Source organism: Coenobita brevimanus, chromosome 6 (assembly GCF_032717465.1).
Source record: "Coenobita brevimanus isolate Jiangsu-jjx chromosome 6, ASM3271746v2, whole genome shotgun sequence".
NCBI lineage: Eukaryota > Metazoa > Arthropoda > Malacostraca > Decapoda > Coenobitidae > Coenobita > Coenobita brevimanus.
In genome coordinates this window covers 54,450,311-54,474,018 of record NC_136959.1, presented here as the reverse complement: position 1 = coordinate 54,474,018, position 23,708 = coordinate 54,450,311, and the positions used below count along the sequence as shown (strand labels likewise).

Sequence of the window (23,708 nt, the reverse complement as noted above, 5' to 3'; positions counted from 1 at the left end):
TACACGTGTAACACATGCTGCATACAAGGACATCCTTAGTACAGAGGGAGAGCCCGCCCAATGGGTGGACAATAACTCCCTGAACTTCTTCCATCCATTCCTTACCCTTGCCACCAAGCTAGCTCCAGCCCCTTCTCCAATACATATCATGTCCATCAAATAGAAAAACTCCTCCACACACAAGGGATTCTCCAGCAAGATTAATCCTGTCCCACTACTGTGCTTGGGTATGCTCTCCTTTACATGCCACACTCATTTTTTTTTTTTTTTTTTTTTTTTTTTTTTTTTTAAGCCTACCTCTAAGACCACTACAGCTCTTAAACACCCACTCACAAACACTGCACAAATCTGAATTACATCTGCCCTTGTGGCAAATTACTTGTAGCCATACTCCCTCTGCTTTGACAGGACCACCACCTGCTGTAGATATCATCATTTTTGTTTTATCCACTTTTGCCCTTGAATTCTTTACCCCATTCCATCTCTCCACTTCCAAAATCCTTTTTCCATTATCTTCTCTTTCTCTGCAGCCAGCACAAAGGTATCAGCATACAACACCTACTGTAGGAGTCTGTATTGAAAAATTAATAAGGGGCTTAAAACTGAGCCATGATGCATACCGTACCAGCATTCAGAGAGAATATCACTCAACCTATTTTTACTCATATCAGGATGAGAGTTTCTCTCTCTCTCTCTCTCTCTCTCTCTCTCTCTCTCTCTCTCTCCTCTCTTTTCTCTCTCTCTCTCTCTCTCTCCTGGTTGGACAGTTTTCTGATGGGAGGGTGAAGTAGCCAAATCTGTTTCTTGTTGCAGTCTGTGTCCAGTGAAGTACAGTGCAATCTCCAAAATATGAATTCCAGATTTTAGAATATGCCAGTTTTCCAAAAGAAATTTGAAAGTGTCAGTTTAATGAAAAGAATAGTTGGAGTTCATATTTACCACCAAAAAACACCTGGATTAGTTTCCAGGATCACTGTTACATTGAAAAAGTACGATAGTAGCCTACAGTAACCCAAGCTGAATCAAGCTGGACTCTCTTGAACCACAAGACTAATTACATAATATTTTGTACAATGATTCTGTCCCAATGAACCAAAAATTATCATGTTTATTGCTGAGTTTTCACACCTGAACTGTCAAAACCATGGTTCTGGGATAAATAAAGTTGAGCCTTGACACAGGGAGTGATAAATGAAATGCGAGTAAATTGTGTGTCCATACATCTAACTAATGGTCCTGACACAGATCCAGTATTAAAAAAAAATAATAATAATAAAAAAATAATCAGCCATTTTGAATTTGGGGAATTGCACTGTATCATTTTTTTTGTCCACTTTTCACTCCACCTTTGAAAACATCCTGAAGAAGAGGCTTTCAGCCATCTTACAACACCTCCCAGGCATATTTAATGGTGATGAGAGGAGTAATAGCAGTCTTGGAGACCTGATGAATCTGTGCATTGCTTCCTGTCTCCCAATAAACCTTTTGTGTTTAATGGGTGTGGTGCAAATTTCACCCACTCGTTACCATTCGATCCAGGCTGCTTCTGTGTACATATCACCTGCTCGTTACCATTCGATGCTGGTTGCGTTGAACAAAATGGCCCCTGTTTTTTTGGTTATAGAATGATTTTGCGTCCATTTCTGGGAGAGAAGAAGGCACTACTTGCATCCCCGTGTATCCCTCTGCCTCGCTAAACCCACACCACACCCAGCATTGCCCCACTGCCCCAGTCAGTGTGCTACGAGCCTTACTCAAGTGTAAGATAACATCCTTCCACCTTCTGTAAAATTGGCTCTAATTTACCTGCAGTAATTCTTATACACCAAAATGTAGCCAGGTAAATTCCCTATAACTTGTTCTCAGTAACATTTACCATAAAAATTATATTTCTATGAGAAAAACTGAAGTAAAAAAAAAAAATAAGACTTAACCCGCTCCGTCCCGGCAACGTGAATTAATGCGTCAACATTGCAAGGTCCCTAATTTGCACAATTTTCAATTTTCGCAGATGATTTCGCGAGTGATTTTTGGCACGTATACACGGGACACCTTCCTCTATTCCTCTACAAGATGCCAAGCAGGAACAATGTCTTACACCGCATAACCTCTCCCCCCCCCCCGTACGCCATTGTCTCGGCAATTCACCTGTTACCAGTGACCTGGCCAATAAAGACATTCAGGGCCAGAGTGATTCCCCAATCGATGACAATGTGGAGGACAAAGTTTACATAGCATTAGAGGAAGAAACAGTCAGAAATGATGATCAGGTAATGTGGGAAAAAAAAGGTCATGAATGGTGATGAGTTAGTTAGTGAAACAATGCTTATAATGCCTATATTACTGTTTGAAAACCAATATACTCTTGTACTACATATAAATTTGCACCAAGTAAATAAATAAATACTGTTTATGAGTGGGTAAAATAGTTACCCTCCCATAGAACTCGTTTTCTTTGGTGCCAGCCTGTTAGAAAACCCAGTCAGTTAAGGAAGTACTCGTACCTAAATCGAGTATTTTAAACCTCAGGTGAGCGATTTCTGTATGAATTTTCGATGTTTCTCACCAAAAGCGGATGTTTGAGCCAAAAACGTCGGGATGGGGCTGGTTAATTTACATTCGGCTGATATTTTTTACACCACCATAAGCAAGTACAGTACATTTATTCAGGTTAAAAAAAAAAAATTATGATTATCAAAGCATAAATAATGGCATGAGGATAAATTGTTTATAAACTGTCGAGTGTGCAGGAATAGCGCAGTGACGGGGGATCTCTCAGTGTGAGGCCTTGGACGCTGAGGCCTGCATCCCAAGTACAGTACATGCTTGGGGTAGGACACAGCCCACGTCAAGTGGTAACGTGAGGGTTAGTATGACTTACAGTGCATGATGACCTGTATCAAGCCACTGTGGAACTGTCTTCCTCTGTCTGTATTTCCTACTGTCTATGACCTCCAGTCTTTCAAATGCAGTGTGTCCAGACGTCTCAAAATGAATGGCTCTTGAATTTGGCTCTGTTTTCTTGTTTTTGTTTTTTCTTGGAGGGAACAGTCTTGTGGGCTTCTGGCCTTTGGTTGCTTCTTCCTTGCATTAAGGAGAAAAAAAAAAAAAAAAAAAAAAAAAAAAAAGGCTCAATGATAATGCAGGTACCTCCTGAAGTGTATGTGACCTAAGTACGGGTTAAAAACCTAAGCCACAGTGGGCATAGCAAGTGAATGCTAATAGCATATGTTCACACCCAGGTGCTTACTGCTGAAGTAATATACAGACTCTGACACAGACAAACATAGTAAACACTATACTTAGTACATTGCTGCCAGGCATTGCCAGCATGGGGAAGGATATATTCTGGCAGACACTTTCCCTCTGAGATCTGGTCTTCAGGTGGCTCTTGTCTGGCCTAATACAGTTAAGGAATTATTGTATATACAGTATAATAAAATGATGTAACAGATGTTGCTTTAAAAGAAAGAAAATGCTTTTTATTTGGACCATTGAGGAATGGAGTTTTATAGCTTTTGCTTAATCTTAATTTTTTAGAAGTTTATAGGAAGAGTAACATACTGCCATAGAAAGATGGCAAAATAGTACACTGTAATTTAGTTTGTATCAGTGCTAGGTGATGAAGGCCCAAGATTTGACAACCTTGCCTTGTTCATGGGTTTGCAACTCCCAGAAATGTTGTTGTTGGGTTGCCCACGGTGTCACTGAGGTGGAACACCAGAGCAACAGGGGAAACCGATCACCCTCACCATATGTCTTTTGAGATCAGCACCCTGGCTGCTGCACTTCCAGTGGGTAAGGTGCCTTGTGACAGCAGCAGTGCTGGGACACCACACTCCACTGGGATGGGATAGTCAGGACGGTTTTGCCCCTAGGATGTATTGCTACCACGAAGAGTGATCCCTTCAGCACCGTCTCCCCCAGAATTTTTAATACAATGTTGTGAAGAATATTAGTCAGTCTCCTGTCGGTAAATATTGTGGAGGATAGTGACAGTGTGGATTTGAATGGCAACATCTTGAAGTAGGTAATATGGGATCAAATGTTTCCATAACAGTTATTTAAAATGAAAGTTGAGTACCAGTAATCTGTACTTATGAAGTGGAGTTAGGATTTAGGGGGTTGAATGGTCAATGAACAAGTGTGGGCCATATAAGTGGGCATGCTGTTGATTAGCTCTTCTTTGATCAATTTTTTTTTAATGCTGTCTCGAGTCTGCATCATCCCATCCTTGGTTGGGAAAGAGATTTTGTGATGATGATGGAGCAAATGAACTGGATAAATAATACTATACATTATTTCAGTTAGTGTTGCTTAATCCCAGTCAGTCAGGCTGAGCACTTATTGATTACAGATAAGCAGTTGCTTCTGTGGGTCCATTCTACAAGTATAGTACATACAAAGAGAAGGGATCCAGTCCCCACCTTGTGGTGGAAAGTGCCTCACTAGGGTCCTTCCCATGGCAAGGTGCAGGGAAATAAGAGGAGGCTTAGCTCCTGGGTGAACTTTGCAGTTGCTCTACCCAGGGTGTACAATGCCATCTTGTGCAGGCATCTCATTAACACCTTTTACCACAGTAATATGATGTTACAATAGATTATTCCTGATTGTTTCATTATTTCATCCAGAAAAGCTGACTAATCAAAATATGGTTGGGAAAGTATAATGGTGAAACTGCATCAGGGTTAACCAAACCTAACCTAATGTATCATAAACATAGCCAGATCGATCCTGTACTTGACCGAACCTTCATCTGACATTACCAAAAATAAGTGCATAAAACTGTTATAGTTCTGACTATGTTGCACTGGATTAGTGTATGTTGTGGATGCATAAAAGAAACAAGTTAATCATGGTATCTTTCAAAACTATAATCTGCAATTGAAAGTACTCAAGGAGAACTTTGGGCATGTCTTCTCAGTGATTGAAGCCATTATTGTCAAAATTTAGCATACATTTATGTGTTTGTTATATAGTGTTATGCTTTGAAAACCATTTGCTGCTTGGTTTAGGGGTCCCTTCTCTCTGGCAGCAGGGAGCAAAATTTTACTTATTAGGTGATTTAGTTAGAAAAATGTTTAGCACTATAAGTAATATGACACATTATGAAAATGGTGGCAATTTAGGTAACAGTTATTTGGAAAGAGGTGATGGTACTTTGGTATTGGTATCCTGTTGCTTAACAATGTCTCAGGCTGCCTAAACAAGAAGTCCCAGTAGTATATATGTGTTTCTTTGGGACAAGCATTAGTTCAGAGCATAGTAACTGATAATACAGTTAATGTGTTGTATATTTCATCATGCAGCACTTTCCCCTCTTATAAAATAATTTTCTTCCCACAGTTGCGACAATCCCAGAGTTACTGCACTGACACTGAATGCTTCAATGAGTGTGAGTGTTACTTTTTTCAGTGCTGACTTCTCCCTTCTATTATTCCTGTGGTACTGTACCCATAAAAAGTCTGCTTACAAACTGCCTGCGACAAGAGATAGGGTATTTGTAATCATGTTAGATCATGTGCAGATTATGCAGTCGTCATTGTAGTTACCAACAAAAATTTTTGTACAAAATAGCCATAATTGGTTACATACTTGCTATAATTGTGGCTGTTATTGCAACCACATGTTCTACTAGACTTGGACTCTGTAGACCATTGGAAACATGCCACTTCAGCTGGTCACCCCGGTGATCTTTTGTTGAGGTTTTGTCAAAGCATTGTCTTGGTGTGTTGTAGTTTCGGGGACTGCACTGAAGTGTGAGGTTAGCGGATTGGTAGTGAGTTGTATTTTCTGTTGGTACTGTAGTAGGGAAGGGTGCTGGCTGTATCATGGTCTTGCTAGGTGCACTCATGTCTCTCTGGGTTGGATAGTTTCTGAGGGATGGGTATTTGGTGGTGATTCATGAAGGATGCAGTATGGCTGGGGTTCCTGTGTGTTTATGTATAGATATGTGCTGGGTGAAGGGTGGGTGTTGAGACTAGTGTTGGTTAGTGGAAGGGGTGATGCAAAGCCAGGTCACAAGGATGGGAAGGATTTTGAACTGATGCAATTAATTATGTATCCCATATACCAGTGATCTTGATTGGAAGCATTTTTGTTTCTTGATGTAGGTGATCTGTACTGTATTATGTGGCTCAGATGCCAGGAGTGGCTGGTTAGGGTGGTTATGGCTATGTATGTGGGTGCTCATACCCAGGTAAGAGTGAATGGGGATTTAAGTGATGAGTTTTCCGTGAATGTTGGTGTGCTTCAGGGGTCAGTCTTGAGTCCCATGTTGTTTATCATGGTACTTGAAGCCCTTTCACGTGACTTTAGAAACGGACTCCCGTGGGAGTTGTTGTATGCTGATGATTTGGTGTTGATTGCAGAAAACGAAAGGGAGGCAGAGGAAAGGTTTAGGAAGTGGAGAGATGGTATGGGGCACAAGGGCTTAAGGGTAAATGCAGATAAAACAAAAGTGATGATAGCTAGGGTTGGTGGCGGTACTGTCAAAGACGAGGGAGAGTGGCCATGTGCAGTTTGCCGCAAGGGCGTGGGAAGTAATTCCATCTTGTGCGGTGTGTGTGATAATGGATGCATAAGAGATGTAGTGGTATCAGAGGTAGACTGCGAGATAATGCTAATTTTATGTGTACGGCGTGTCGGGGTGAGCAGGTGGTGATTATCAGAAGTGAAAAGATTGAACTTGCTGGTGAATCTCTTGAGTGTGTGGAAGAGTTTTGTTATTTGGGAGACATGTTGTGTGCAGGAGGTGGGGCTGGAGTGGTTGGAAGAAGTTCAGGGAGCTCTTGCCTCTCCTGACATTGAGAGGACTCTCCCTATGTGCCAAGGGGTCTTTGTATGCAGCATGTGTTAGGAGTGTAATGCTGTATGGTAGTGAGACCTGGGCAGTGAAGGAGGAAGATATTCGCCGGCTCAGACGTACAGAAATGACAATGATTAGGTGGATGTGCAGTGCGTCCCTGCGTCCAAGGCCTGGAGGGGCTGGGTTTACGATGGAAGAATTGAGAGGTAGGATGGGACTGAAGTGTATTGGTGTTGTGATGAGGAGAGGTAGATTGAGATGGTTTGGACATGTGGAGAGGATGGGGGATGATAATTGGGTGAGGAAGGTGAGAAGTGTTAATATTGGGGGTGGGGTTATGAGGGGTAGACCGAGAAAGACATGGGACGAGGTCATTAAGTGTGACCTCAGGGTTAAGGGACTGAACAGGGAGGCTGCAATGGATCGTGCAGCGTGGAGAGCCGCCATTAGGTGACCAAGGCCGACACATCCAAGCATGTTGGAGCCTTTAAAAACGAAAACGAAAACTTTTTTGTGTGTGTTCTTGAAGCTTATCTGTGTGTTGGTTAAGGTGGGAACCCAGCTTGGGGTAGTGTAATCCATTGTTGTTCTAACGAATTGTTTGTAGACTGTTGTCAGACCCTTTTTTGCTGTCTGAAGATAGTGCATGTGAGTGTTTAGTACATCGAGTTTACAAGATGCCATTATACTGAACTTACTTGCGTTTTGAGAAAAGGTTGTGTGTGTATCCTAAGTAAGTCCAAAATTTTAAAAATGTCTTTGCAGTGGGAGTGTTTGTTTAGAGGGAAACTTGAGGGTGTGTTTGAGATTCATGTGTCTGACGTGAAGAGGGAGGTTATTGATGTGGTTAGTTAGATAGTCATTCTGTTTTGTCTTATCCAGTGTTTTGTGGATGCACAGTGGGTACAGTTGGAATTGGCCTGCAGTAAGAGTAAAGCTGCAGTTTTGTGAGGGAATTTTTTTTTTTTTTTTTTTTTTTTTTTTTTTTATAGACCAGTAATAACTCCTTTAAGCTTTTGTAACTTGCTAGATGCTCATGAGATTGGGTTTTAGGCCAGTACCATCCTTACTGCTGTTCTTGTTGGCTGGAGGATCAAGTGGGCAGAGCCATGAAGGAATCACCTGAATTATGTAAACGGAGAGAATGGGTTGATAACAAATCAGTTTGGCCATAAATATTGTCATTATTAGTACACAGTAGCTGTTTCTACGTGATACAGAAGAAAAAATGTGACTACTCACCAGTGTGTTGCTATCAGAATCATGGTACTGGTTTCTTATTTACCGATGAACTGGCATGTGGCCAGAAAACTTTGCCCCCGCTACCTAGTGGCGGACTTCTGGGGGGAGGCGTGACGGGGGTTCCGCCAGGGTGAGTTGGGGCTCAGGCCTGTGCTAGAGGGTACAGGGCATTGCAGTTCCCAGGCTGCCACTTCCGTCCAATAGAGAGGGGCCCGAACCTGGGAGTAGCGCCCCAGGAGGCTGCCCTATCAATGGGTGTATAATGGCGGGATAGTTGCAGTGCCAAGGTGCGCTTGGAGGGTGTCCCTGCAGCTGTCCTGGCAGGGTGCCGCGAGGCCACTACCACAGCCACTGGTAAGCTGGTGGGCTTGGGGTTCCAGATCCATTGCCTGGACCTGGGACTGTGCAGTGAGTGGGGCCTGTGGTATGTCTATCCCCCTTTATTAATACTGAATATGACAAAACACAAGAAAAAGTTTCAAAGCAAGCCTGAGGACAGTAAATCACCCAGGGGGATGAGGGTGGGTTCATGGAATGTGGGAAGTTTGAGGGGAAGAGCGGGGGAAGTCGTTGAGGCATTCAGTAGGAGGTGGGTGGATGTGGCGTGTTTGCAGGAAGTCTGGTACAGGGGTGGATCAGCCAGAAAGATTGTTGGGAAGGCCTGTTGCTATAACTTGTTTTGGCAAGGGGAGACAGACGGATATGGAGGTGTTGGTGTGGTGGTTGCGGAGAAATGGGTGGAATATGTTATGAATGTTATGAGAGTAAGCGATAGGATATTGGTAGTGAAAATTCTGTTCGGTAGAAGGATAGCTGCGATTATATCGGCATATGCACCACAGGCAGGATTGGATGAAGCAGAGAGAGATAGATTTTGGGATGATTTAATACATGTAGTGGGTGGTATACGGGATGATGAGATAGTGGTTTTGGGAGGGGACTTAAATGGTCATGTAGGTGAAGCAGCACAAGGTTACGAAGGAGTGCATGGGGGATGTGCGTATGGTATAAGGAATGCAGAAGGGGAAAGGATACTCGAGTTTGGGGAGGCAACGAACATGATTGTGTGCAACACATATTTTAGGAAAAGGGACAGTGGGTTAATTACGTATGAGTCTGGGGGAAATAGCAGTCAGTTAGATTATTTTCTGGTTAGGAGGGCCGATAGGAGGTTAGTGAGGGATGTTAAAGTTATAGGAAGTGAGGAGTGTGTGCAGCAGCACAAACTACTGATTTGTGATATGGTGCTTAAAGAACGAGTGATGAAAAAGAGGACTTATGTACCTAGGAGGAAAATATGGAAGCGAAAAACCAAGTAGTAAGGGATGCCTTCTATAGCGAGTTGAGGAGAGTGGTGGCTGAACAGGGACCTGTAGACAGAGGCGTTAATGAACAGTACAGAGCCCTCAAGAACAATCACTTGAGAGTTACTGATGTAACATGTGGTTGGACAAGAGGACCACCAAGACATAAGTAACTTGGTGGTGGGATGAGGGTGTAGAAGCTGCAGTTAAGGAGAAAAGAAGGCTTTTCCGGGAATGGAAGAAGGGTGGTAGCAAAGAGGAATATTTGGCTGCCAAACATAGGGCTAGAAGAGAGGTATACAGGGCAAAGTCTGAGTCACAGAGACTTTTACTTGATAACCTAAATCATGGGGAAAGGAAAAATATGATATTTAGGGTGGCAGGTCAGGTGAAGAAGGATAATCGGGATATTATAGGTGAGCAGTGTGTGAAGAATGATGAAGGAAGGGTAGTGGTGAACAGTGAGAATATTAAAGATGCATGGAGAGAGCATTATAACCAGTTGTTGAATGAGGAGTTTGACTGGGACAGAGAAGGTTTGGAGCCAGCAGATCCAGTGTCTGGCCCTTGGCCTTTGATTGATGCTGCTACAGTGAGTGAGGCTATAGGCAGGATGAAGGTGGGGAAGGCAGCAGGTGTGGCTGGGTTGACTGCCGAAATGTTGAAGGCCTCAGGCGATATAGGGGTGCGGTTAGTCACTGACCTGATAAATAGGATTATTTATGAGTGTGTTGTCCCAGATGATTGGCTGAAGAGTGTAATTGTAAATGTGTATAAAGGGAAGGGTGATGCCCTGGAAAGAAGAAATTATAGAGGTATAAAGCTTTTAGATCAGATAATGAAGGTAATGGAGAGAGTTTTAGAAGATATGATTAGAGAAAGAGTGAATATTGATGATATGCAGTTTGGGTTTATGCCAGGCAGGGAGATCACTGATGCCATATTCATTGTTCGACAGCTTCAGGAAAAATATATTGGTAGGAGAAGGGATCTTTATTTTGTTTTTGTTGATTTGGAAAAGGCCTTTGACAGAGTCCCTAGAGAGGTGGTGAAGTGGGCGATGAGAAAGCATGGCTTGGAGGAGTGGCTGGTTAGGGTGGTTATGGCTATGTATGTGGGTGCCCACACCCAGGTAAGAGTGAATGGAGATTTGAGTGATGGGTTTTTCATGAATGTTGGTGTGCATCAGGGGTCAGTTTTGAGTCCCATGTTGTTTATCATGGTACTTGAAGCCCTTTTACGTGACTTTAGAAACGGACTCCCGTGGGAGTTGTTGTATGCTGATGATTTGGTGTTGATTGCAGAGAACGAAAGAGAGGCGGAGGAAAGGTTTAGGAAGTGGAGAGTTGGTATGGGGCACAAGGGCTTAAGGGTAAATGCAGATAAAACAAAAGTGATGATATCTAGGGTTGATGGCGGTACTGTCAAAGACGAGGGAGAGTGGCCATTTGCAGTTTGCCACAGGGGTGTGGGAAGTAATTCCATCTTGTGTGGTGTTTGTGATAAATGGGTGCATAAGAGATGTAGTGGTATCAGAGGTAGACTGCGAGATAATGCTGATTTTATGTGTACGGCGTGTCGGGGAGAGCAGGTGGAGATTGTCAGACATGAAAGAATTGAACTTGCTGGTGAATCTCTTGAGTGTGTGGAAGAGTTTTGTTATTTGGGAGACATGTTGTGTGCTGGAGGTGGGGCTGGAGCTAGCTCTGTGGCTAGGGTGAGAGTGGTTGGAAGAAGTTCAGGAAGCTCTTGCCTCTCCTGACACTGAGAGGACTCTCTCTACGTGGTAAGGGGTCTTTGTATGCAGCATGTGTTAGGAGTGTAATGCTGTATGGTAGTGAGACCTGGGCAGTGGAGGAGGAAGATATTCGCCGGCTCAGACGTACAGAAATGACAATGATTAGGTGGATGTATAGTGCGTCCCTGCGTCCAAGGTCTTGGCGGGTCTGGGTTCACGATGGAAGAGTTGAAAGGTAGGATGGGACTGGATTGTATTGGTGTTGTGATGAGGAGAGGTAGATTGAGATGGTTTGGACATGTGGAGAGGATGGGGGATGATAATTGGGTGAGGAAGGTGAGAAGTGTTAATATTGGGGGTGGGGTTACGAGGGATAGACCGAGAAAGACATGGGACGAGGTCATTAAGTGTGACCTCAGGGTTAAGGGACTGAACAGGGAGGCTGCAATGGATCGTGCAGCATGGAGAGCCACCATTAGGTGACCAAGGCCGACGCATGCAAGCATGTTGGAGCCTTTAAGAACGAAACGAAACGAATGAACTGAGGTAAATTTGCAGGTTACCGTTTCAGTGAAAACAGAATTGTGATAACCGAAGGCAGAGGTTGCTGTACTCGTCCTTAAGGAATTATTACAGTGCTCCCTTAACATCCATGGGGGTTAGGTAACAGAGACACCTGCGTGTTAAAAATCCGCGGATATCTGCTGCCCCCTTTAAAAAAAACCCTGGAACCCCCTTAACCCTTTGGCTGCAGTGGCTGTGATGATAATGTGCTGACTGTGCTCATTGCAGAAAAACAGGAAAAAAATTGTGTGTTTTCAGCTCATGTTTTAACCCACGTATCATTAATCTTGAGATCTAATATTTTTGTCAGACAAACGTCAATCTTTCTACTATTGTTTGCAACAAACTGCATGTCCATTGGCACTCCAAGCACAGAGAGCAATTTGAGAGAATACAAGGTGTGTTTTGACTGTTTGACACAAGAAATAGCCCAGGGAGGTGGAAATTTCCACCAAACCACAAGATTTTCTTCATACAAAATAGGGTTACAGCCACGTTACCTCATCACAGTAATTCTATCTATCTATCTATTGCCAGATGCCTCAATCCCATTTGGGGTGGCCACAAACAAATCGCCTCCACGTCGCCCTGTCCCTCGCCACTTCACTGCCCTGCTTCCATGTCACACCCCTCCCTCTCTCTTATAGTAATTGCAATAATAATAAAAGTAAAACACTTCTAGCCAGTCTCCTATGATTTTGTAATGGTATTCCAGTGTGTATGTTGGACTTTAGCAAAACAGTAACCATCCATCCATCCATGCATCATCCAATCCCACATTGCCCCATGAGGAGCGTAGGAGCCCGGGGCTAGGCAGTTGGTCCCGACATTTAAGATGAGAGTGAAAGAGAGAAACCTTTACTTACACAGGTTTCTCTCTTTCACTCTCATCTTGAATGTCGGGACCAACTGCCTAGCCCTGGGCTCCTATGCTCCTCATGGGGCAATGTAGGATTGGATGATGGATGGATAGATGGATGGTTACTGTTTCGCTAAAGTCTGACGTAAACATTGGAATACCGTTACAAAATCATAGGAGACTGGCTAGAAGTGTTTTATTTTTATTATTATTGCACCATCATCCACTCACTTGATGTAGTGCTGCCTACTTCCTTAGCGTTTATCATTCTTTTTCTCTGCCTGCCCTCCTCTCTTCCTATTTCTCCTATCTTTCCTGTCACTTCTTATTCCTTTTCTTTCCTTTACAGATGGCTTTACATTGAGTGACAAGCCAAATGGTTTCCTGTAAGCCAAGAAACCATTTACAACGCTGGGTGGTAACCATATAACCAAACCGCTCCCTACGTGTCAACAAGTGGGTTAGTGGAGGGTTGGTGACCCTCCCTGTAAAACAACTAACTCAGTGTCAAATGGCCACCCTTTGCGGGATTATGGTGTCTGGCAATAGATAGATAGATAGATTATTGCAATTTGAGGAAAATCGTTACAAACTTTATCAAACTTCAAGAATGAATTTTATTACCACATATTGTTATAAAGCTTATTGATATAATGTCATGAGTCATTTCATAGCATAGCAGCACAGTTTGCAACTACAAAAATGTTCGCTAGCTAATGCACTTAGCATCATGACTTCTCTGATTATCGCAAAAATATCACTAAATCACTTGTATTTTATCACAGTAATTCACAATATAATATAAAATAACACTTTCAGCCACTCTTTTATAATTTCAGTGTGATTCGGGTGCGTATTGTTTCGTATTACTTACGAGAGAGAGAGAGGGGTGGGAGGGCAGCAAACCGGTTTAGACCAGGGGTACAAGAGAGGGGGGGGGAAGGGAGGGCAGCAAACTGGTTTAGACCAGCTTATTGAGCAGTACGAGAGGGGGGGGGAGGGCAGCAAACCAGTTTAGACCAGCTCATCAAGGGTACATGGAAGAAAAGAAATACTCCCAGACTGTCCTAACTTTTCCCCTGATGAATTAATGGCATTAATAAATGAAGTGGCCAAAAGGAAGAGTGTTATATTTGGTTTACTGGATATGCCATCACTAAAACAGCCATGAACTGTGCCTAGGATAATGTTACATTTGCAGTGACCAATGTCAGCAGAGTTCAACGAGATAAAATGCTTTAGTAAATCCAGCCCCGGTACTGTATCCACCTGCGGATATTTAAAACTGTTTATGTTATATCCACCTGCGGATATTTAAAACTGTTTATGTTGTATCCACCTGCAGATATTTAAAAGCATGTATGTTAAAAACATGGATGTTAACCCATTCACTGCGTCAGTGTTTGTTTACATGTACATCCTGTGTGCGGCAGTTTTCAAATATTTAGAAAAAAATATTAGAAAAAGAAAAAATACTGTATTGTCAAAAGATAGAGAAAACAAATCCCGAGTTCAGTGGTATATAATACAACATAGCAAACAAAAAAATTACCTCTGATACAGGTCTGTGAAGTAATAAATATTCCCTGTGTGGTGGTGCCAGGCGAACGATGTGTTATGGTTGCATTGTGTTGTCAGTGTCAATCTTGCGATCAGATAAGGTGTAAATCAGCATCTGAACCATCATTGTCATCATCTAACAACATATCACTATCATTACTACACTCATCCAGAGATTCCAGCCAATATTTGCATGGGCTACTGCTAGTGGCGGCATGGAGAAGATTTCATACCTTTACCTTCATCATTTTGTAGGTAACTGTACTGAGCTCTGCACCTCGTAAAAATACATAATCTATGTAGGGGAATATTCTATAGGGTGCCATGAGTTGCTTGCTGATTTAGTTCGTGCCATTTCTGAAGGCGGAATTTTTGAAAGCAGGAAATCATATATGATACAGCCGCAGTCAGAGCCATTTGGATTCAGATATATGATACAGCTGCAGTCAGTGGGTTAAGGGATGACTGTACTGAGAAATACAGTGGTTGTAAGTGCCATGATTACATTGTAATACTGTAATCCATAATGATTCACAAACATGCATTTCTATTCAAACATTATTACAGTAAAACCTCAGTATAATGGACTTCAATAGACGGGAATTCGCGTTTATCGGAATCGAGGAACTGCCGGACTAAATTCCTATCCATCTGAATAAGTTCAATAAAGCCAGAAGCAGTCCAGACTGCCTGACCATTTCAGCTATGTTCACCACAATAAGGTAAATAAAAGACTTGTTTATCAGTGTACACAGTATTATTTTATATATTATACCATTTTATAATTGTACAGTAATGAAGGTATAATACAGTACAGTACTGCAGTGGTAGTGAAAAGAGTTTAAAAACTGTTGGTGCGATCCGGACTAATGTCTGATAAATCAGAAAAAGTCCAGGATAGCAGGGGAAGTCCGGATGTCGCTTTTATCGGAATTTCGCATTTTTTTGGAATAGTTTGGGCCCCAATTAGTTCTTTACAGTGAGGTCTTACTGTGTATAAGTAATACGGCCATAACTGATTAACTTTTTCAGTTTAAGTTTAAACATGAATTCTTTTCTTGTAGCCTCTACATTTATATCACAATCCCAAGTCAGTGTTGGCTGTCATTTGTATGAAATTCAGTTTTTAAAAAATATCTTTTACCTCTGTCTGCCATCATTGTCATATCAGCTGTTTACCCACGGGGCACTCATGGCTGTCTTTGTTGTCCAGTGCTACCACGCATCCTTGTGCACAGGAGTGGGTAATCCCTGTCTAGGTTCTGTAGCAGGATTGCTTTAGGCCAGTCCCAACCAGTCTAATTTATCTGAAACAGTCTTGCCAGGGCAGCCACAGGACAGCTCAAATCCAGTCAGGAGCAGTGTGAAAACATCAGAGGAATGTTCCTTTACATACATGATGACAAATAACCTACAATGATTCATTTGATTATATGGAAGTTTGAGGTATTTGAAATTTGTGAATGCAAATGTATGTCAAATATCAGAACAGTATTGTATGTAATTCATTTTAATAACTTGGAATTGTTTTTCTGTCAGTGCCGGGGCCAAATGGCTCTCCCCAGGGAAGCTCTGATGGTGCACTGTTGCTGGGGATGATGTGGGTGATGCTGGCAGTGGTGCTCTTTTTCATGCGGCCTGCCACACTACGTTCAAACCCTGACTCCAAGCCTGCCAACAGCAACCAGGTAAAACACACACACACACACACACACACACACACACACACACACACACACACACACACACCAGGGAATGTAAGTAGTATTTGTGCTCATAGTACTGCATGATGGCCACCTACTTTAGTAAAGCAAATTTGGAAAAGAAAAAGGATAAAGATAGAAAGCAGGATGATGATTTCTACCAAGAACTGGTTGAAATGGAGACTTACAATAAACTGGTGGAACGAGTAAGCAGACTAGAGATGGCTTTTCAGAATGAGATTGATGAAATTAAGAAGCAGATGCACTTGCAAAAGGAAGAAATAGAAAAATTAGGAAAGGAAGTCAGCAAGAAAGACAACAATTGATGAGCTGACAGTAGAAGCGGGTTCACTTAGGAGGAAAATTAGTGAAATGGCAAGTACAGTAGTCAACCACGAGAGTATTATGGAAGAGTTCAAAAATGATTCAGAGACAATTAGGCAAGTAAGCAATCTGATAGATCAGAGCAGTGATATTGAGGAGAAGATAACACAGTTGAATGAAGCTGTGCAAAGCTACAAAAATGATGTGGAAACCACTTATGCAGAAATGGTGAAAGTAAAGAAAGACTTAGAAACAAGGGTGGAAGAAAAAAGCATAAAAAGGAAGTGAAAAGAATAATCCAAAACAATTCTAAATTAGTCAGAGATTCAGCAGATATCAACAAATCTATAGTAATCACTGGTATAGAAGAGGAAGAAGTAAGAAACAAGACCTCGAGAGACAAAAAGGAGATGGCAAATGTAATGAGCATATTGAAGGAAGTATCAGAGGAAATTTGTAGTAAAGACATAGAGGAACACAAAAGGTTAGGGAAATATGAGAGAAACAAGTCAAGGCCCCTAAAGGTAACCTTCCAGAGTGTAAACACAGTGGAGGAGATACAAAAAAATGCAAGGAATCTTATGGAAAAAGAGTTAAAAAATGTATGGATGAAAAGATGCATAACACAAGAGGAACTGGAATTACTGAAAGAGAAGAGGGAGGAAGCAAAAACAAAAAATGAGGGAAGATACAAAGTAATTGGATTACAGGTACGAAAGTGGTACATAAACAGGAGGGAATAAAAAGGAGGAAGGTAGTAGAACCAAGTCATGACAAGTATATAAATAAGATGATTAAGTTGATGTACTCAAATGTGGATGGAATGGTATCTAAATTATTAGAGATGAATGATTATATAAGAGAAAATGAACCACATATAATATTCCTAACTGAAACAAAATTAACACCAAGGATATCAAATGACATCCTAAACTTCGAGGAATACAATATATGGAGAAGAGATAGGAACTTAAAAAAAGGAGGAGGACTTATAATATTAACAACAACAAAAATGTAAAAGCCAAAGAAGTAGAACTAGATATACCCTCACAAGTAGAAGTGATTGCAGTAGAGATCAGTATATCTGAAGGGAAAGTAATTGTAGCCAATTTGTACATGCAACCCAGATCAAACACATGGGAAAGAGGCGAATATGAGGATCTGGCAGAGAGTACAATTCAAAGTTTAAGAGCATTACTACATAGAATGGAAGAGAAATCGGAAAGAATTATACCAACTGGAGCTTTTAATACAAATATAAATTGGAATACTCTAGATATAATAAGCCAAGAAAGCTGTTGGGACCAAAAGCTCCTGGATCTCTTGCAGGAGTTTTTCCTAATTAAACATGTGAGGGAAAGCACCAGAAAAAGAGGACTCGATGTACCCTCAATGCTAGATCTTATATTTACTAGGCAAGAAAACGATATTGACAATTTAATATATCACCCTCCATTCGGCAAAAGCGACCATGCAGTACTAAATTGCAACTTTAGGATTGCAAATGACATAGTTAACAGCAATGAACATTACTAAAAGAGCCTAAACTATAAAAATAGAAACTATCATGACCTAAAAAAGTACTTCTTAGAAATTGATTGGGGAAAGGAGCTTAGAGGACAATTCCTTGCAGAGCATTGCGCTGAATAACTTAATAAGCTCCTTGACTCTGACTGTTGCACTGCGGCTGGTGAAACTGTTGCACTGCACGGTACATCTTGTGTAGTTTAGTGATGTATCCTGATGAGCCTGAAGCAGGTAGGGAACAACCACAAAAGCCATCATGTGCGCCGCCATAACAGCTGTCCGAGAGGAGCTGTTCACTACATGGTTGCCGGATGGGAACTGGGAATGACTGAGGGGGTCTCTAGCCTATGCTGGGTAAACTACTGAGTCAGACAGCGCGGTGCCACTGGGCTATTCCCACCCGGTTGGGCAAAAATATTCGCACGACCATAATTTCCACCTGGACGCAAGCATTTTATCCAGATAAAATGAAAAAATGTACATAAAATGGTTTAACACAGCCACATCACAGCGTCCGGGTAATAGATTGTTCAGATAATGGATGTCCAGATAATCGAGGGATTACTGTATTTCAGTCTTTGATTGTACTTGAAGACGTCTGAGATTAAATAAATTGCTGTCTGGATGGAATTGGATTATTATTCCATCATTAGGGTTCATTTGCTGGTGATTTAAATGGGTGATTGCAGGGAGATAGATATTGAAGATGACAGTAGTCAGGACACATCCTTGCTTTACATCCATATCCACATTGAAGGTTTCGGATTTGTTCCTACCTATGGACACATGAGCATACATGTTGTCATGCAGACTCTTCAGGATGGTAAGAAATTTGTTTGGAACTCCAAATTTTGAAAGAGTGTTCCATAAAAGTTTTCAGTTGACAGTGTCAAATGCATTTGGAAGATTGATGAATGTAATATACAAGTCATGGTTCTGCTCATGGCATTTTTCTTGTATCTGTCTGGCAACAAAGATCATATCACAAGTAGTGTACTTTGTTCCTTCAGAAATCCACTTGTTTCAGGGAGTGTTGGCTCAGTCATATGTGTTGCCAGTCTGGATAACATTATTTTGGTTATTACAGTACTTTACTAACTTTCATAAGAGGGAGATGCCTCAGCGGTTGTCACAATTTGAGTTGTCCCCTTTCTTCTTGTAGATAGTTAGAATATCAAAAATAAGCCTTTCAGACAGAATTTGTTCTTGGTTCCAAATAGTATGAAATTATGGAAGCACTGGTGTAGTAACTGGCTGTCCTCTTTGATCTGTTCAGATGGTATGGCATCAGGGCCAGGGCTTTTGTTATTTTTTAGCGATTGGATGGCCTGAACAGTTTTTGCAAGTGTTGACGAGGCTTCAAGATCTACCGCTTGAGGGGTATTTGGGATGTTATCAAGGGTATTATGTTCCACCGGGTTTCTTTGATTTAGTAAAGTGTTGAAGTGGCGTGCCCATCTTTCTAGGATTCCTTGCTTGTCTTGCTGGAGCCCTCCTTCGGCTGATTGAGCAAGGTTTTTATGTTGTGTTTGGTTGGCCCATAGTTTGTTTTAATGGAGTTGTAGAACCCATGTTGGTTGTTAATATCAGCTGCCTTTGCAGCTCTTTTGCTTGCGTAGTCCACCAAATTATTTTCCATGTCATGCAGTTTTCTCTGGGTTTCGCTTCAGAGATTCTGGATTCAGTTCTTAGGATTAAGGAGCTAGGATGAGCCAGCCCGTTGTTTTGTGTTCTATTCTTCATTGCAAGAAGGTTATGTATGCCCTCAGCATTTTCATTAAACCAGTCTTTTTGGCAGCGAGTGGAGAAGCCTAGTGTTTCTTCTGCAGTGCTTAACAGTGTCTTGGTGTTTAGCCACTCTGTGTCTAGGTTTGTTGCATTGTTGTTAAGATCAAGTGGTGGGCATTGAGAGAGCTTCAATGCAGTAGCAACGTGGAAGATGTTACACGTTGCCACGTCCTTGAAACTACTACAGTTTAGTTTCTTGATGGATGGTATGCGGTGCATTTGTGGGCATATGACTAACTGCAGTTTGGTGACTCTAAGGTTATGGTCTGTTGAGCACTCAGCACCTCTTGTAGCTCGGGTTATGAGAACTTCTCTTCAATCTCGCTGCCTCATTATGACATAGTCAATTGGGTGTCATTGTTTAGATTGTGGGTGCATCCATGTGGCATCTGGTAGCGCTCATGACTGGAATGTCACTCAACCATATTGCAGAACTTCTGCCTATCAGAATTCTTTCATTCCCCGAACTGCATCTCTCTGGAACTCGCTTCCCCAGAGTTGTTTTCCTCCAAATTTCAACCTACAACTGTTCAAGTCTAACTGTTACAGATATTTTATGAACAGAGGACACCAGTAATCTGGTGTATGGATTATTTTTTTTTCTCCATTTGTTTTTCCTTCCTCCGTTCTGTTATTTGAAAAAAAAAGAAAAAAAAAAAAGTTGAAAGATAGTGTTGGTGATGACCAAGCTTTGTTCCGAGCATCAGGAAAGCAGTCTAAGGCCATTGCTGTTCATGTTACCAACACCGTGGCAGCCTATAATACCATGCCAGAGGTGATTATCTTTTCCTACTCTGGCAATAAAATCTCCAAGCAGGATCAGTTTGTCATTATGTGGGATTGAATGAATGGTAGCATCCAAAGAGTCATAAAAGGAATCTTTGACGGTGTCCTTAGAATCAAACGTTGGGGCATAGGCGCTGATGAGTATTGCATATTTGCCTTTAGAGATTGGTATGCGCCAGGGCTTCAGCCTCTCTAATATACCTACAGGTGTTTCGTGGATAATCTGTAAAAAGTTGCTTTGGATTGAAAAGCCAATACCATGGTTTCTTCTCATACTGTCTGGGTATTCCCATCAGAAATAGACATACTCTCCTGCTTCTGTAAGGTTGCCCTCTCTTGAGAGGTGAGTCTCATACAAGGCAGCTATGTCGGTTTTATGTCTTTTCAGTCGTGTGTTGTGGTCGGTATCAAGCAAGGTTTGTATGTTCTAGGTAGCAAGAGTCAGAGGAATTCTTCTGTTTTTTTCAATCGCATTGTGAGATGCCTTGACAGATGTGGTTATCTGTCCAGGTGATGCAGAGCAGGAAATGTTAAGGTTACCCCATCCCATCAGGGGTGAGCAGTTGGGCATCAGTTTCCAGCTATTTAGTCGCACTGGATGCTGCCAAAGGCATGACCTGCTCCTATGCCATCATTCCAGTGACCACTGGGCCAGTGCTGCCTATGTGCAGGACTCAAGCTAGCAACTTCCAGTTGCATCCATGACCTGTCACCATCACCCTGTCCTGTTGTCATAGGTCTTTTGTTTTGGTGAAAGATGAGATGGGAGGTGAGTATAGTAGTGGGTATGCACAATGAATGGATTTGGTGTGATGGTGAGGGTGTGCAATCCTTACCACCATGTGACTTGGCCCTTTCCAGCCTGTGATAGTGGCATGTAGATTCATGACAACCATCTGCTGAGCAGAGTTACAGGGGTCCACAAGGAGCTCTGTCTGTCGAGCCCCTCCTTCTGTGGGACTCCATTCACGGATTTTTTGTTCAGGGTTTACTCCCTTAGCCTTAACCCAAGCAAGGGCAGTCCACAAGGCATTGGACCTGGGAACACTTAGTCTGACCCCTCACAGATGGCCCCCCCCAGCATGAGTAACGGTGTCCTCCTGGTGAATCTTGGGAGGATGTCCCTCCACTGGTACGGCCCACCAGATTTACAGGGCACACAAGCCCCCCACCACGACAAGGTGGTTTCCGTGGAGGGACACACACACACACACACACACACACACACACACACACACACACACACACACACACACACACACACACACACACACACACACACACACACACACACACACACACACACACACACACACACACCCACACACACACACACACACACACACACACACACACACACACACACACACACACACACACACACACACACACACACACACACACACACACACACACACACACACACACACACACACACACACCCACACACACACACACACACACACACACACACACACACACACACACACACACACACACACACACACACACACACACACACACACACACACACACACACACACACACACACACACACACACACACACACACACACACACACACACACACACACACACACACACACACACACACACACACACGAGGCACCGTTAGAGTCAACATGTCTGTCTCCTCTCCTCACTGGCCACCCTTGGCCACAACTGGCCACATCTAAATAGTATCTTTATATGAGGCAGACTCTGTACTAGGTTAAACTAAATGATGTTCTAATACAGTAGAACAAGTTTAAGCAAAAGTGTTGTCCAAAGAACAGAATACAGCCAATTAGTGCAGGAATGCGCTGACCAATGCTTCATCAGGTGTGTTTACTATCACCAGGTGAGAGGAGGGAAGTGCATACTTATAAGTCGAATCTTTCTCAATAAGAACCACATGATGAGTACCATCTTTAGTAGAGTGAATATGGAAGGAGTTAAGAAAAGGGATAAAGGTAGAAAACAGGATGATGATTTTTACCAGGAACTGGTTGAAATGGAAACATAACATACTAGTAGAGAGGGTGAACAAATTGAGTGAAATGGATGAAATTAAGAAGCAACTGCACATGCAGAAGGAAGAAAATGAAAAATTAGTAAAGGAATTATCCCGTGAATTGCGACATTTACCTTTTTTTTTTTTTTTTTTTTTTTTTTTTTTAATCTCCCCCGGTGGTGTGCAAAAAATGAAAAAAAAAATTGTTTTTATTATAAACTTGAAGATAAACTTCCAGGGCATAATCTGATGAAAAAAAAATCTCTCTCTCTCTCTCTCTCTCCCCGTCTTTGCATAGCGCCATGCATAAGTTTGCGTAGGGGTGTAGTGAGTGATTTTTTTTTTTTTTTTTTTTTTTTTTTTTTTTTTTTTTTAATACAGTATTATAAACTTGTAGATAAACATCCAGGGCATCATCTGGTGAAAAAGAAAAAATCTCTCTCCTTCCATCTTTGTGTAGTGCCTTGTGTAAGTTTGTGTAGGGGTGGGGTAGTTAGCGGTGATGCATGGCCACTGGAAGGTTAGCACAGCCTGAGCTGTGGCCCGCAATCCATGGCTTAAACAAAAAAGACACAAACAGATGAGGTATCAGTTGAGGTGGGTTCACTTAGAAGGAAGATTAGTGGAATGGCAAGTACAGTTGTCAACCTTGAGAGTATTATGGAGGAGTTCAGAAATGATATGGAGACAATTAGGCAAGCAAGCAGTCTGATAGGTCAAAGCAGTGATATTGTATCAAAGATAGTCTGGATGAATGAAATGATGCAAAGTTGCAAAGATGATGTGGAAACTATGTATGTTAAAATAGTGAAAGTAAGGAAAGACTTAGAAACAAGAGTTGAAGAAAAAAAGCATTAGAAAGGAAGTGAAAAAATAATCCAAAACAACCCAGAATTGTTCAGAGATGCAGTAGAAATCAACAAATCTATAATAATCACTGGTGTAGATGAAGAAGAAATAATAAAAAAATAAAAAAATTCAAGAGACAAAAAGGAGATGGCGGATGTAATGAGCATACTGAAGGAAGTATGAGAGGAAATTTGTGATAAAGACATAGAGGAACACAAATGGCTATGGAAATATGAGAGAAATAAGTCAGGGCTGCTGAAGGTAGCCTTCCAGAGTGTGAACACTTTGGAGGAAGTAGTAAAAAATGCAAACAAACTCAAGGGAAAAACCACGGGGGGGGGGACACAATCTGGCCGCACTATGGGGTGATACTGCCAGTCTGCACCCAGGTTGTATTAGGAAAAATCCAGCCACCATATTCCCTGCGTGTCGTAAAAGGTGACTAAAAGGGGCAGGGGCAGGGGACTAGGGACCCCCTCCTGTGTTTCTTTGTTTCTACAGTGAGATAGGGAATAGAAAGGGATGGAGGATTGAGTTATGCCCGTACCCTGAAGATTGGGTCAGTGAATGTGCGTGGATGTAGTATGATTGAGGCTAAAAGGGAGGAGATCGGGAGAATGTTTGTGAGAAGAAAGTTGGATAT

General features: G+C 42.0%; 1 protein-coding gene across 2 annotated transcripts in view; it reads left to right on the top strand.

Annotated features, from left to right (window-relative positions):
* The window catches only part of LOC145401991 (small integral membrane protein 14), a 60,091-nt gene that overhangs the window by 25,854 nt on the left and 10,529 nt on the right, over positions 1–23,708 (top strand). For both annotated transcript variants that reach the window (XM_080274094.1, XM_080274098.1), the window contains exons 3-4: positions 5,347–5,395; positions 15,615–15,763. In XM_080274094.1, the coding sequence (XP_080130220.1) occupies positions 5,347–5,395; positions 15,615–15,763 (198 nt within the window). The remainder of the gene's footprint in view (positions 1–5,346; positions 5,396–15,614; positions 15,764–23,708) is intronic.